The sequence below is a fragment of the Neomonachus schauinslandi genome, chromosome 12, assembly GCF_002201575.2.
Source record: "Neomonachus schauinslandi chromosome 12, ASM220157v2, whole genome shotgun sequence".
Lineage (NCBI taxonomy): Eukaryota > Metazoa > Chordata > Mammalia > Carnivora > Phocidae > Neomonachus > Neomonachus schauinslandi.
This window is the reverse complement of record NC_058414.1, coordinates 13437170-13453680: the sequence shown is the minus strand read 5'-3', so window position 1 is coordinate 13453680 and position 16511 is coordinate 13437170. Positions and strand designations below refer to the sequence as shown.

General features: G+C 43.4%; 1 protein-coding gene across 2 annotated transcripts in view; it reads left to right on the top strand.

Moving 5' to 3' along the window:
- Nucleotides 1-7485: 7485 nt before the first annotated feature.
- Nucleotides 7486-16511, top strand: part of CDK13 (cyclin dependent kinase 13) — a 121576-nt gene continuing 112550 nt past the window's right edge. For both annotated transcript variants that reach the window (XM_021703746.2, XM_021703745.2), the window contains exon 1: nt 7486-8739. In XM_021703746.2, the coding sequence (XP_021559421.1) occupies nt 7526-8739 (1214 nt within the window). In that variant the 5' untranslated portion in view covers nt 7486-7525. The remainder of the gene's footprint in view (nt 8740-16511) is intronic.

Genomic DNA, 16511 nt, shown 5'->3' with positions numbered 1-16511 from the left:
AAGTTCATCCATGCTGTAGCATGCATCAGAAATCCATTCCTATTTATTGCTGACAAGTACTATATTGTATGACTTTGTCACATGTTGTTTATCTGTTCATCTACTGATGGACATTTGGGCTTTTTCTACTTTTGGCTATTATGCATTATGCTGCTATAAACATTCATGTACAAGTTTTTCCATGGAGATATGTTTTCACAACTCATAGGTGTATACTTAGGGGTAGCATTGCTGGGTCACATTGAAATTCTGTGTTTGACATTTTGAGGAACTGCCAGACTGTTTTCCAAAGCAGCTGTACTATTTTTACATTCTTACCAGCAATGTATGAGGGTTCCATTTTCTTCACATTTTTCAACAAAACTTGTCTATTGATTATAGCCATCCTAGTGTTTGAAGTGGTATCTCATTGTGGTTTTTATCTGAATTTCCCTAATTGCTAATGATGTTGAGCATCTTTTCATGTCCCAAATCATTGCAAATATTGCACCAGGACAGGCATGAAACATGGTTTAATTGCTGGCATCATCTGACCTGTTGGTAATGGGCCTCTGAACCATGTGAGAGATGAGCATGGCAGCAGCACATCTATTACTTCGGACTTTTACTAGTGAAATTCACCTTAAAATTTTATCACAAATACTATGTTTTTCTGAAATACATTACCTCTCTCTCTCTCCCGAGGCTTCTTTAAGAACAAAGTGATGAGTGATGTATGGATTAAAATCAAGAGCATCAAATAAATAAATAAATAAATAAATAAAATAAAAAATAAAATAAAATCAAGAGCATCACTGAACTTCACCTTCTTTCCAACAAATTCCCCAAAAACTCCTTGTCCCCATACCCTTTGTATTCCCAATTCCTTTCTTAGTGAATGTAGAACTTAATCCCCAAAGCCCTGGTATAAACCCCAGGGTTCTCTTACCATAGCTCTCCCCTCTCTTCTTTCCCCATTCCTGGGAAGGGGCAGGCACCTCAGTTTGCATGCATGGGGGAGCCCAGAGGGTGAGGGACACACAGGGAAAGGGTTTACCCTCAGGGAAAGGGATGGAGTGAGGGACTTAGCCTGGGATACCAAAATCAGGCCCTGGTGCTATAGAAAAGTATTCTGGTGCCCCTGAGATAGGAGACCTGCAGCCTCAAAATCCTCTCATCCCGAATAGTCACTGCTAAATTGTTTGCTCTTCTGGTGAGTGCCGCAGAGCCCCGCTTGGCCCATGTCCTTCTCAAGCCCGAGCTGCTGGGCAATGTGGCTGATCTGCTCCTGTGTGGGTTTCAGGCACTTATTTTGAGATGGAGTCTGAGGCTATATTTAGAATGTGCAGGAAGGAGTGCTATCATTAATTAATGATACCCATCATGGAAGTGGGATGAACATGGGTCACACTGCAATATTTAGGAATTTAGTTTGGCTTTAATAAAATTGGAAAAAGCAGTGGCTTAAACATATTACCAGTTTTATGTCTTTTTTGTCCAGGGTTGGTTTGACACGTGCACAGTATCCTCAGGGAGACAAGCCCCTCTGGCCTCCCTTCACCTAGTAATCCTTAGCACATGCTTGTCCCTTTGTAGTCACAAGATGGCTGCTCAAACTCCAGTATTTCATTTGAATTCCAGACATAGAGAAAAGTAACGGTGAAGGGCAAAAGGCACAGGGCAGTTAAATTTGCCTTCCATTTTAAGAAGCATTTACAGAAGGCTCGTCCAACAACTTCCACTCACATTTCATTGGCCAGAACTGCATAATATGTTTATGTCCTTCATCTGCAAGGAGATGAAGGACATAAACATATTATGCAGTTTTATATGCATATTTATACCCCCTGCAAAACCAGGGTTCTGTTACTTATGATCAGGGAGAATCCATATTAGGAAGGCCTCTAGCAGTTTAGTCCACCATTCCTCTTCTATAAATAGGTACTCTTCAGCTTTATTGAACCAGGAAGAACTTTATTGCTTCCCCCCGCCCCGCCCCCCTCTCCACATGTGCTCACACACAGAGGCAGCATTGGTCTTCTGCAAAGGATTGATACCCAGTATGGGCTCTGAACTGTGTGAAAGATGAGCATGGGAGAGGCACATCTTTAATTTCTGAGTTTTACTAGTGAAATTGATCTTAAAAGTTTATCATAAATTTTGTGTTTATTGGGGAATTTATTACTATACTTGTGTTCAATATAAATCTCAGTACTGATATCACTGTGAAACATCTTGTAATTCTTTTTTTTTTTTTTAGAGAGGGAAGAGCCAAGGGAGAGGGAGAGAGAGAATCCCAAGCTGACTCCATGACCAGGGAGGAGCCCAGTCTCACAACCCATGAGATCATGACCTGAGCCAAAATCAAGAGTCAGACACTTAACCAACTGAGCCACCCAGGTACCCCAGAAACACCTTGTAATTCTTAAAAGACTGGACTATGAAGCTAGATAGATTTGGGTTAGGATCCCAGATTCATATTTACTAGCAATGTACTTTGGGCAAGACATTTAATCTATTGATGCATCGGTTTCCTCATTTGTAAACTGTGGATAATAATTTTTACAAGTAGGATGATAAGATAATTTAAGTCCAAACTGGAAAACTTTAATATGATGGAAAGGGGATAATATTGACAATTATGCTTGATTGTTGCATAATTCTGCATAAGCCCAGGATTATGGTCACTGTACTTCTAGGTACTGATGAGAGGATTAAATAAGAAAATAGAGCACTTAGCACAGAGCCTGATACAGAGCAAGTGCTCAGTAAATTCTAGCCACTACATTTTTATTATTAAATTGAAAAGTTCCATTGTTTCAGCTTTTCTAACAATAATAAGCTGATAACCTTCCTTATGATAAAGAATAGTGGGCTGACATAAAAAGAGCTTAATTTTTTTCAAGGTGGAGAAAAACCTAATTGAAAGTCAAACAACCAAACTCTTCCAGAGGAGGAACAGTGTTGAAAGACACTGCAGAAATCATTAGAAGGGGGCACCTGGGTGGCTCAGTCGTTAAGCGTCTGCCTTTGGCTCAGGTCATGATCCCAGAGTCCTGGGATCGAGCCCCGCATCGAGCCCCGCATCGAGCCCCGCATCGAGCCCCGCATCGAGCCCCGCATCGGGCTCCCTGCTCTGCGGGAAGCCTGCTTTCCCCTTCCACTCCCCCTGCTTGTGTTCCCTCTCTCACTGTGTCTCTCTCTGTCAAATAAATAAAGTCTTAAAAAAAAAAAAAAAGAAATCATTAGAAGCACGAAGCAGAGAATCAGAATTTTAATGATTTTGTATACTATTTCTCAAAGGTTTTGGTCTGAAGATCGCTTTACACTCTTAAAATATTTTGAGGACCACAAAGAGTTTCATTTATGTGAGTTATATCTATTGATATTAAAAGTGGAGAAAATTAAAAAGTATTCATTCAAAATAACAATAACCCCATCATATATTAACACAGCGAACACTTAACTATCTTTACAAACAAAACAAAAACGAGAGGATTAATGTTTCTGCAAATCTCTTTATTGACTGGTTTAATAGAACTGAAACTGATTCTCACTTCCGCCTCCTTATGCAATTTGTTGCAATACGTTGTTTTGGTGAAAATATATGAACGAGATCGGTCCTTGGAAAAGAGAGGGAATATTTTAATAGCCTTTCCAGACATCTGTGGTTATTCTTTGATACTACACCAAAACTCCACAGTAGTTTTTTAAAGGTTAGTTGTAAAGTGGAATCTGAAATCGTATCAATGAACTTTTTGTACTGTTATATCAAAGCACATTGGTCACTCTTGCGCTTTGAATGAATGTTTTACTCATGATTTTATAACATCATCCATTAGTCATTTGGAGAGTATTAGTTCATTGAGTTATGCAGATATTCCAAATGTTTACACATTTGAGAAACCTAATACCGTATAACATTCTAGAAAACATATGAACACACAAACACACATTCCATTAGCCATCAGAATGATGATGTCATGTTGTCTCTGGAAAACTCCATTGTACATTCATGAAACGAGAGTAATAAAGACAAATCATGTCTTATTATGAAAATAGTTTTGACAGCATGAGTCACTGAATAGGTTTTAGTCTCAAGCCACACTTTAAGAACAGCTGATATGGTATGGTATGACCGTTAGATAAATAAAGAAAGCAAAAAACTTACCACCTGCCTTTTTTTCTTTTAAAATCAGAAGGCAATAGATTATACCACACAAACATCAAGATACTAAAATATAGTCCCAAGTGGCAATTTCAAATCTTTTTATATGAATACAAGTAGACAAGCTTATAGAAACAGATGGCTTCTAATTCAAAGGTCTTTCTCTTTTTTTTTTAGTTTTACTGTATTATTAGTATTTCAGTGTATGCAGGAAGGTATCTTTAAGAAGCTCACAGTGCTTCATTTCTTCTCTTCTTTCCATTCTTCCCAAGATAGAATCTTTGCAGAAACATGTGGGCTGCAAAACCCCACTAAAAATATTTTAGTACATCTTTTCTGTTTGCAACCTGGTCTGGAAGCTGCCCGTTTATTATGGGTCAAGGTTGTTTTTTGTTTTTCTGCAAGTATAGATGACATTCTCAAGTGAAATTGGTTATAGATTTGAGAAACTGCTAAATAAACCTCTTATTTTGCTCTCCTCTTCTGTTACTCCAGGCTTTTCAAAGTCCAATGATAGTAGAGGTTAATCCTATTTTTTGGAAAAAGCCACTTGCTAACTGGTCTTTAGCAGACTATAAGACCTTCACTCAGCAATACTACCAAGGAGAAATTTGTTTTAGGCACCCTGCCCCTTACTTTTCTTCTTCTTTTTTAAAAACTTAATTATGTTAATCACCATACATTACATCATTAGTTTTTGATGTAGTGTTCCATGATTCATTGTTTGCATATAACACCCAGTACTCCATTCAATACGTGCCCTCTTTAATACCCATCACCAGGCTAACCCATCCCCCCACCCCCTCCCCTCTAGAACCCTCAGTTTGTTTCTCAGAGTCCATAGTCTCTCATGGTTCGTGTCCCCCTCCGATTTTCCCCCCTTCATTTTTCCCTTCCTACTATCTTCTTCTTCTTTTTTTTTTTTTTTAAGCATATACTGTATTATTTGTTTCAGAGGTACAGGTCTGTGATTCAATTCTTACACAATTCACAGCGCTCACCATAGCACATGCACCTTGCCCCTTACTTTTCTATTCAGCTTCCCAGTGCCCTTACCACTTCCTGCTGGCTGCACACTAGGCCCCACTGTGTGGCCCACCCAGGTCTACCTTCCTGGGCAATGCTTTGCCTCCTCCTTTATCCTTCAGTAAACACACACCCTTTGTATTCATTCTTTCACTCAAGTCTGATTTTTAGCTTAGATTAGTCCAGTCTGAAATACAGTGTTAGTGGATGTCAAGCCAATTAAAAATATTTACACTAGGGCATCAATGATGGATGGATACCAAGTGTTTAGGAACTAAGAACCAACTGATGATCTGAAAAAATAAACTCGCAAAGGGGTTGCTATATGTAGTCATTGAGTGGATTGCTTAGCTTTTCTTTTCAAGCACATGAAAGCCACCTGGCTGGCTCAGTTGGTAAAGCACTGGACTCTTGACCTTCGGGTTTCAGCCCCATGTTGGGTGTAGAGATTACTTAAAAATAAAATCTCTAAAAAAAGCAAGATATTTCAAGCATATTCAGAGCCGATAACCCCTTTAAGTTTTAATTCAATTATCCTATAAGCCCAGTTTATCATTGAAAGGTAAATTTGGTAAGACAAGAAATGAGACGTGAAGTTACCGTATGGCTACAGTTTGGCGGTTCCACAGGTTTAGGTATCAAGGAGAAAGTGGGTGAACTGCCGGAAGGCAGCCCTCACTTGAGCAAATATTTTGACTTCAAGCTGCTGGTAATAATTCTGGGATTTCCAGTAGTCCCTTTTGACGTTTCATTTACTCCCCGAATTAATTTAAGGCTTTTTTTTATAAGTGAATTTCAGTGTTACTAAAGCTCGAGCCTGTGATTCCCAAGTGTGTTTTTAGGTTTAAGATGGGGCCTCGAACTTGGGCGTAGGTAAGAGTTTAAACTAATGCCACCTCCGCCTTCTTTTGCGGGGTGCCCTCTTTTCTCCCCGGGGTTTGGCAGAGGGTACATGATGGGGTGACTACCCAGCCCAGAAGGCCCCTAACGGCATTATTAATGAGTCCCCAAATTCTTGCTGTTGCCGTGACCTTTCAACAGGCGGACGATGCAACGGCGCGTTGGACGCAACAGGCACGACCAGCGTGCCATCACGGCGACGGACTCAGGCGACAGCAGTGGGCGGTGCACGAATCCTCTCCTTTCTTTAACCCTTCTTCACACATAGTCCCACCCTCACCGGAAGTGGAGCCGTTTCTGCGTTACGCCACTTCCGGCCCGCACGCCCGTCCCTGGCGGGAGCGAGCACGCTAATGCGCGGCAACTTTGTTCCCGCCTCCTTTGCCCCAACACCACTCACCTTCGGCTTTCTCGGAGCGTGACGTGCGTGCGCGCCCCCGGCCTTGCGTCAGGGCCGAGGGGGAAAGGCCGAAAGAGCGAGGCGAGAAGGAGGGGTTGTGGAGGTTAGGGCCCAACCAGCAAGTCCCGTCGCCCTCCCTCCTCCTGACGAAGATCGGAGAGGGAAGGGGAGGAGCGAGCCGGGGCCGGCCGCGCACACCAGGAGCCTCCTCGTGGAGGGGGGGGGGAGCGGAGGAAAGGGGACCTCCGCCACCTCTGTTCGCGGCGGCGACGAAGGAAGAAGAAAGTCAGGGCCCGTACCCACCGCCACAGGCTCAGAAACTTCCCCCCCGCCGCCCCTATCTCCCCGGAAACAGCCCCCCGCCCAGCCCCGCACACTCGCTGCCCCAACCGTGAGCCGCAGCCCGGTCGCCCCCGCCTCGCCCCGCCCCGTCGCCCGTCCCTGCGGGCGGCAGAGTGCGCGAGGCCCTAGGCCGGGAGTTGTTGTCAGGCCCAGGCCACTTCCGAGGCGCCCGCCGTGTGTCGCCGCCACCACAGGAGGACGACGTCGACGCGGAGGAGGCGGCGGCGGCGGAGGCGTGTTGTTGTCTCGCCCACTCCCCTCCCCTGAACTCGCACCCAACGTCAGGGCGCGATGGAGTGAAGCGGAGACGAAGGTGGTACTTCCGCGTTGCGCTGCCCGAGCCGAGAGCGCGGCCGAGGCCGCTCCCCCACCCCCGGGGGCACTTGGAGGACTCCGGACTCCCCCGCAGGTCAGCGCCCAGCGCATCTGGTGTTTTTGCTACTGAGGATAGGACGACGAGCACGATCGCGAGCTCTGCCACCCGGATTCCTGCTTCCCTCAGGCCCGGAGGCCGCTGCATACCCGACTGTGACCTGGAACCCAGGGACCCGAGTCCTGACCCGGATTATCGTGGCGCGTCTTCTGGCCGGCCCTGGCGCTCGGTGTCCCTCCGCCGCCGCAGCAGTTCCCGTTTCCGGCGGGGGAGATGGCCAGGATCTGACCCGGGAGGAGGCCGCACCCGCGCCGCGCTCTGCGGCGGCCTCTAGGCGATGCCGAGCAGCTCGGACACGGCGCTGGGGGGAGGCGGGGGCCTGAGCTGGGCGGAGAAGAAGTTGGAGGAACGCCGCAAGCGGAGGCGATTCCTGTCCCCTCAGCAGCCGCCGCTGCTGTTGCCGCTCCTGCAGCCGCAGCTCCTGCAACCGCCGCCGCCCCCGCCGCCTCTGCTCTTCCTGGCTGCTCCCGGCACGGCCGCCGCCGCAGCCGCCGCCGCCGCGGCCTCCTCCTCTTGCTTCAGCCCGGGCCCCCCTCTGGAGGTCAAGCGGCTGGCGAGAGGCAAGAGGCGCGCAGGAGGGCGGCAGAAGCGGCGCCGCGGGCCCCGCGCCGGGCAGGAGGCGGAGAAGCGTCGGGTCTTCTCGCTGCCCCAGCCGCAGCAGGACGGCGGTGGCGGTGCTAGTAGCGGCGGGGGTGTGACCCCGCTGGTGGAATACGAGGATGTGAGCTCCCAGTCCGAGCAGGGGCTGCTGCTGGGGGGGGCCAGCGCGGCAACGGCGGCGACGGCTGCCGGGGGAACGGGGGGCAGCGGCGGGAGTCCGGCCTCCTCCTCCGGCACCCAGCGGCGCGGGGAGGGGTCGGAGCGCAGGCCCCGCCGGGACCGCCGCAGCAGCAGCGGCCGCAGCAAGGAGCGCCACCGCGAGCACCGGCGGCGGGACGGGCAGCGCGGCGGCAGCGAGGCCTCCAAGTCCCGCAGCCGCCACAGCCACAGCGGCGAGGAGCGGGCCGAGGCCGCCAAAAGCGGCAGCAGCAGCAGCAGCGGCGGCCGCCGGAAAAGCGCCTCGGCCACGTCTAGCAGCAGCAGCAGCCGCAAAGATCGAGACCTGAAGGCCCACCGGAGCCGGACTAAGTCGTCCAAGGAGCCGCCTTCGGCCTACAAGGAGCCGCCCAAGGCCTACCGGGAGGACAAGAGCGAACCCAAGGCCTACAGGCGGCGGCAGCGGTCCCTGAGCCCGCTGGGAGGTCGGGACGACAGCCCGGTGTCCCACAGGGCCTCGCAGGGCCTGAGGAGCCGCAAGTCCCCCAGCCCGGCAGGAGGTGGCAGCAGCCCGTACTCTCGGCGGCTGCCGCGCTCCCCGAGCCCTTACAGCCGCCGCCGCTCCCCCAGCTACAGCCGCCACAGCTCCTACGAGCGGGGCGGCGACGTGTCCCCCAGCCCCTACAGCAGCAGCAGTTGGCGCCGCTCCCGGAGCCCCTACAGCCCCGTGATCAGGTGAGTCCGCCCCCCTCCCCCCCGGTGCGTTCGTCTGCTGCTGCGCGGGCCAGATCCCCAGGAGGCAGGGAAAGTGGTGACTGGCCTCTTCGGAGCCACCGAAGTCTGCAGCCGGCACTGGAAAACCCAACTTCGGGCCGGGCTTCAAGTGGGCGAGGCGTTTGCGCGCGCCCGTGACACCTTTTAGTGGGTTGGAGGGACAAAGCAACAGGTCCTGCAGACTTGTTCTCCTCCCTCTGGCCGGGAAAGATTTCGAAGGAAGAGTTCAAAGTTTTAAACTTGTTGAATTAACCTGTTAACAGGTTTCTCTCAACTGCTCTTTGCATTTCCAGCAATTTTCTTTGGGTAAATCTAGAGGTGGTTTAATTTGTCATGATTTGAAAGCTCTCTGAAGAGGTTTCATCTTTGGAGACTTAGGAACGGACCCACATACTGTAAAGGAGAATCGGAATCACTTGCTGATGTCAGAGTTAGATATGGATTGCCAATGTTGCTGGTGGTGAATACAGCGATGGAAAAATGTGCAGCTTTTCTGTGAAGTTTATTCTTTTAATATGTGACAGAAGCTTATGTGGAAACTTAAGAGTTCTCACTTCTCAAGGAAGATGCCCTTTTTGTGATACTTTTCTGCGGAATGATTTTTTGAGTGTTGGGGGAAAAGACAAGATTGTGGTTTCACTGTTGGTTTGTGATGACACCCAGTTGCTAATAACGTATAATTAATTGGTGTAACCAAGTGAATGGTCTAGTACATCCTTACGGTATCGCACTGTTTACTGTTATATTAAATTACATTTAAAGGTTAGTTATATTTTTAAATATCAACGATCTTTGTTCAGAAACCTTTAAAAGGTATAATTTAATCTAGTGAAATTGGAGTAAATCTTTTATGTGGTTGTTACACCTTGCTTGTTACATGATTCTGTTCTTCAGGAAAAGTGTGAACATTGATCTTTGCCTACCTCTTAAGCAAAACGAACTAAAAATAACTTTCGAATATTTTGCAGGTTCTGTTCCTTGAGCTGTCTGGAAATTCTAGGCCTTATCGTTTAGGGTATTAAAAAATGACGTTTTCGTTGGTTGTGGTTTTCCTATTGGTCTTAGTTTTCAGTAATGCCAAGTGGATGCAAGTACCTCTAAGTAGATTATGTTGAATCTCAATGCATATACTTGTAAAATTAGCAGATCTCTTTGAAGTGTCAGCCTAGTAAATACTTGTCAAGATGGGATTCAAGTAGAGATCTGGGTGTGAGTTTGTCCTTAAATGAAAGCAGCTGTACAAATCTCTTCATTCTTACAGTGTTCAAGCACACTTAAAATGCTGGTTGATGCTTTAAGCAAAGGTCTATCAACACTGAAAATTCATTTCCCCAAATTTAGCCTTCATACCTTGTAAAGACCTTGCATTTTACTTTTAGTTAAAATATTTTAGGTTTGCCAGAAGGTTTGCATTTTTGTTATTGTTGCTTGTTTGTTTTTTGCAGCTGACACTGTTTTTGAAAACTGATTAGGTTAAGTTTCAGGACTTCAGATAGCAGCTTTGAGTGTATGATGCAATTTTAAGAATACAGTTTGTGTTATCTGAATTTTTAGTTGCTGGATACTTCAGCAAGGTCCTGTCCTTAATAGTGCTATGTATTTTATGTATATATTTCGTGGAGTAGTGGTATGTATGATTAGTATTATTCGTATGTAGCAAATATTTACACAGCACATCACATGCTAGTTACTGTTCTAGGGACTGGAATAGATCAATGAAGGAAGATGAGGTCCTTGCCCTCATGAAACTTGCATTCTAGAGGACCATTCGTTGCTGAATCTTTTCATGGTTTTTACACTGACCAAACTGGTATTTCTAAAGGATTGGATTTGGACGAAGCTTTAGAGTATCTTGGCCAACATTCCAGACAGCTGTCCATTTGGTGTGTGCCTGAATACATCTAGACATGGAAAGACATTACTTTGAGACAGCCTGTTCCATTAGATTTGGGACTTGAGTTCTAGACCTGCTTTGCCCAGTATCTTAGCAAGACCCTCCCTTGGGAACTCAGTTTCCTTAAACTATAACAGAGAAATACTTGTGGGTTTTTTTGTATTATTTCAAGGATTACGTGGAAATTCATGTTTTGTAAAGTATGGAAAGAAATACTGTAGATTATTATGGAAATGTAATGTGGTTGAATTATTACTGAATAGTTTGAATTACTGGAACTCTTCACACTGAAACAGAAATTTACCTCCATATTAACTTTCTACCCATTGCTTCAAGTTTAACCAGAGCAAACTTGTATGCTGCTACCTCTTTCAAATGTAAGACACTTGCCATGTCTTCTGAGTCTTCTCTGGGCCAAAAACTTCATTTGTCATGAAGTATGGTTTTCAGATTTTTCACATTACCTCTGGTTTGTCAACTGTCCTTAAAATATGGGGCCCAGAATTTACACCTAACATCGTTGATTGGAAAAATTTAAGATTTTTAAATACAGAAAATGAGTTATTACTGTTTAGGAACAATTAATTGAACTCATTTGTCCAGTTTAACGCAAAAAGTTTTACTTACTTTTAGAGTTTAGTAATGTTTTAAGTGGCCCATGTTATTTAATGAATAGACTGCTAGATTGTGAGCTCTGTTAAGGCAGCTATACTCTCTTAACCGACCGTTGTATTATTAGTGTTCAGCACAGTATTTGGCACAAGTCGTCGCTTAATAATTGTTGAATGGGTAAATGAAGAGATGATGGAGTTTACTGAGCCTATGAAGTATTGTGGGCCTAGATTGCATAAGTATTTAATAGAGACCATGTGTAAGAAAGCAGTATGATCTTTTACCAGCCCACATGGACCTTCTGTATTAATGAATTGTCAGTGTAGATATTTTAAGGAGTTGCATGAAAATAGTATTCAAACCACAGTATGAAGATTTTTTTTTTGGTGTTAGTTCCTAGAGTAAATCCTCTCCTGTTGACTTTTAATTCACTGTCTGCTCTAGGCCTTCGTCTTCTGTTCATGCTTTTCTTTTCATCAGTCCCTCCTTAGCTTTACATTTCTTCTATATAACCAGTTTATCTTATTTTCTTTACTCTTTGACTGTTGGGCTGTGGGAAGTCACATAATATTGCTGACTGACCCTATAATGTGAGAGTGTAGTAGAGGTGTTTTTAAAGGGAGGGAATGGTATTGACGTTTGGGTTTTACTATGTGCCAGGTATTGATAAATACTTAACAACATACGTTCACCCCCTACATTTCTGTTCATAGATTGGGAAACTGAAGCTCTAAAAAGTTAAGTGATTTGTTCCAAGGTCAGCTTGGATTCAAACCCTGTGCTGATTGAAGTAACGTGCACTTGATATTGGGTATTGATACTGTCAAGGGAGCTGACCGCCTCGTGTAGTGATCTGTTTTGCTAAAATTCATCTCCTCTTAGGGTATTTATGCATCGATCCCTCCCCCGGCGCCCCCCCCCCCCCCCCGCCGTTCTTTGCAGCTTTTTCAGGATTGTAGGAAACAAATTCTTTTAGAGATTCTTTTGGCTCATTAACTTGTAGCTTTTATGATATGAGTCTAAAAACATTCCTTGAAGACTTTATACTTAGTTATTGACAGTTGGTTTTTTTTTGCGGTGGGATATCTTGGTCTGAAGTCACTCAAGTCAGATCAGTTACAATCAGGACAATAAATTGTTACATATACCTTTAATTGGTTCTGTCTCTGAACTTGTGGAGATTCTATTCCTCTCAGAGGCAGCAGAAGCCTTAGTTACGGAATAGTATAGAGACCCTGGGAATCTAAAGATGGGTGACCAGTAGGTGTAAATAAGTGAAGTTACTAGTATTTACTTGTGTATGATATGGGGTACCTCTGCCATGGTTTATTTAGTGTAATTGTCCTAAAAACTGTGTTCAGGAATATATAGAATGAAGACATTTCAGAATAATAAAAAAGCTCGTGTTAACTCATAAAATGCTACTGATTTGATTTGTACTTAATAGAAATAAACCATGAGTATCCTTAGATGAATGTCATGCTTAAAATGCTTTTTAAAAATGTCAGATATATAGGATACTAGAATAAATGCAGAAACACTTAGAAAGGAATGGAAATTTAGGTGAAGTCTTAGGTCTCCAAACCTGTAATCACCTATTTCATTCTCAAGATGGCCTTGTGTTTTGCTCCTTCTCTGACCAAACTTTACCCAGCATTTACATCTACATAGTTTTTATCATGTATTTGTTCTAACACTAATATTTACCCCATTTCCATTTTCAGCTCCTCAGTTCAGGCCTTTGTTTTTAATCGGACTTCCTGTTACCATGCTTTTCTTCTCAGTTCATTCTTTTTCAGGAGAATTTTTTTAAAGTCTTGGTCAGATTGTGTCACTTCCATTATATAGAATTAAGCCCAGACTTTTCAGTGCATTGTCAGGTAATGCCTTTTATGATCTGGCCCCATTCTATCAAAATTCTATTTTCAGAAAAACTTTTATTTCTCTATATTTGTACTCTTGCTGTTCTTTTACCTCGAAATGCCCTTCCTACCCTCCCTTCTCTGCTTTGGGCTTTGCATTCAAAACCGAGCTCCAATTCAACCACCTTGAGATCTTGCTCCATTCATGGAGAAAAAGTTCATTCTTATATTCCTATGGCACTTTGCTTTATCTTTGTAATAGAGCTTTAAAAAAATTCTATTTAATATTCTGATTATTTGGCTGGCTACATTTGTATTTTCTCTACTAGACTGTAAGCTCCTGGAGGACAAATTTTAACATGTATTTATTAGTGGTTGAATTAATTTAAATAGCATTTTTCTCCACAGATTAATGCAACCAACTATGCAGATTGCAGTTGCATCTCTAAACTTACTTGCTATTTTGGTTTACACGTACTCTAGGATGGGTGAAGTGATTATTATTTTTTTTTTTAAAGATTTTTTATTTATTTGAGAGAGAGAGAATGAGAGAGAGAGAGAACGAGAGGGAAGAGGGCAGAGGGAGAAGCAGACCCCCTGCTGAGCAGGGAGCCCGCTGCAGGACTCGATCCTGGGACTCGATCCTGGGACTCGATCCTGGGACTCCAGGATCATGACCTGAGCCGAAGGCAGTCGCTTAACCAACTGAGCCACCCAGGCGCCCGGATGGGTGAAGTGATTATTTTGTAAGGAGAGAATTTAAGAACCTCCTCTTTCCAGCTGCTGCTTTACTTCACTGAATTGAGGATGCTGGGAGTCACTTTTAGTGTGAATATAGAATAAATTCAGACCTAGTGTTTATATTTGCACTCTGCTGTACTAATCAAGATGAGTGATCTGTTTCTCTTGGTGAAAATTTTCCGAACCAACTGTACACCAAGTTTTATTTCCTAACTCTGAAAAATTGTAGCTATTTCTGAAAAATCAGTGGAAAATTAATATTGCTTAATATTCACATTTTAGATCATTTTAATCTTCTGTACTTTTTCTATGAATACCACTTAAATTTTATTGTTGTTATTTTTGCTTTTTCTTGGATTTGTTTTATAGGTAGATATTTATAAGCTTTAAGGTGGATGTTAGAAAAGTATCAGGCTAGATTCAGAAGTATTACTTGTTTGAGGTGATTTTTGTTCCTTGAATTTCCACACATCTCAATTGTGAGAGAATCTAGTTTTCTTAGTATATTTGGAAAACAAAATGAATGCAGATTAGAAGATTAAAAACTGGAATTTATTTATTTATTTTTATTTAAATTCCAGTTAACATACAGTGTAATATTGTTTCAGGTGTACAATACAGTGATTCAGTGCTTCCCTACAACACCGGGTGCTCATCACAACAAGTGTGCTCTAATCCTCATCACCTATTTAGCCCATCCCTCGACCCCCCTACCTCTGGTAACCATGTTTGTTCACTGTAGTTAAGAGTCTGTTTCTTGGCTTGCCCCCCTCTTTCTCTTTTTTTCCCTTTGCTTTTTTAAAAATTGGAATTTATAAAATGAAAATGAAAAAGGTAGTGAGAGGAACTGAAAACTGAAAGTAGTTAATGGGCTGCTTCCCTCCCCACTTTTCTGTTTCTGCATTTTCAGTTGCATAGGGGCACTTTCACTGAGATATTTTATTGACTCACCAAACTTATTTAACATTAAATGAATTAGTTCACCTTTCTTGGAGTCATTCCTTTTTCTGATACTGCTCTTCGTTATTTTTCACCTGTTTACAAAGATACTACAGGCTCAAGGTAGAAGTTTTCAGTTAGTACAGAAGAGTGTGAGAGATTAAAAGGCCTCCTGAATCCAACCACCTGAGATGATCATCTTTGACGTTTTGAAAAACATTCTTCTAGATTCTTCTCTGCATGTATGCATTAGGGACCAAAGATTTTATGTAAATCTTGGGAATTATGGGAACATATTACAGTGCTACTTTGTATGCCATGCTCTATAGTATGTTCTTGTTGGCTTCTGGTATTTTTTTGTATGGATGTGCTGCAACTTGTTTGGCCAAGTCCATTTTGCTAGACTCTTAGTTTTTTATTTTTAAAATTTTTGAGATGTGTATGTATCTACTGCAAATAGTTGGTGTGCACATTTGTCCCATTATCTCCTATATATTGGATTTCTTGGAGGTAAAATTGTTGGGTCAAAAATGGTATACACATTTGTAGTTTTGATACAGTGTCATATTGCCCTTCAGAAGGCTTTTACCAATTTTTGTTTCCCAACAGTGTGCCAGTGCTCATCTCCTCAGTCCCACCATCACTTAGAGTTGTCAAATTTGCCATTTTTTTCATTTGCATTTCTTTAATAAGACTGAATTTATTTTAATCTGTTTATTGAATGTTTTAGTTTTTTGATTCATTTCTGTTATTAATTTATAAGAGCTTTCAGTGTGTTAGAGTTATTAACTGTTTTTGTGACATAACAAATAGATTTCATGAGTTTGTCTTTTGTTTTTTAACATTGTTTACATAATGTTTTGGTTTTTTTGTTTTGTTTTTAAAGATTTCTTATTTATTTACTTGAGAGGGAGAGAGACGGCACAGAGGGAGAGGGAAAAGCAGACTCCCCACTGAGCAGGGAGACCGATGGTGGTCTCCAATCCAGGATCATGACCTGAGCGGAAGGCAGACCCTTAACTGACTGAGCCACCCAGGCGCCCCAAAATGTTTTAAGAACTCTTAACTTATGCCTATGTTCATGTGTTTTAAGTGACAGTAGTTGCTCCCAGGCACCCAGTGCCAAAACTTTAGTAATACTTCATCTCTTCTCCTTCCACAGTTCTTGTGAATTGCTTGTTCTATTGGTCCTTTTGCAGTGGTCTTTATCTATTCTCCTTTATGTTTTTACTGTTGGGTCTGATTGCTTTGGGTTTTTCCTCTTCAGGCCTCTCCTGTTTTCTGCATTCAAATTAATCTTAAAATACCACTTTGATTCTATCAGTTTTCTATAAAACATACTTAGAGAATCAAATTCTTGAGCTGGGCACTTAAGATTCCTTACCTGAGATGGACCCAAACTACGCTTATTTCTGTGTGTGTGTGTGTGTGTGTGTGTGTGTATGTATGCTGATCACAGTACAAACTGGACTCCTTACTATTTTAAAAACATGGAATTGCAGGTCCCCTGCACTTTAGTTTATGCCCTTCTCTCAACTGGCTAATCCTCCTTGGCCATTCTTCCAGCCATAGTTGAGGTGTCATCTTCATTAATCTCATCCAGAAGTGATTTCTCATATTCAGGCTTGCATTAATTTGAGTTGTCGCCCCCCCTTCCTCCCCAGTATATTGGACATGTTTCATTC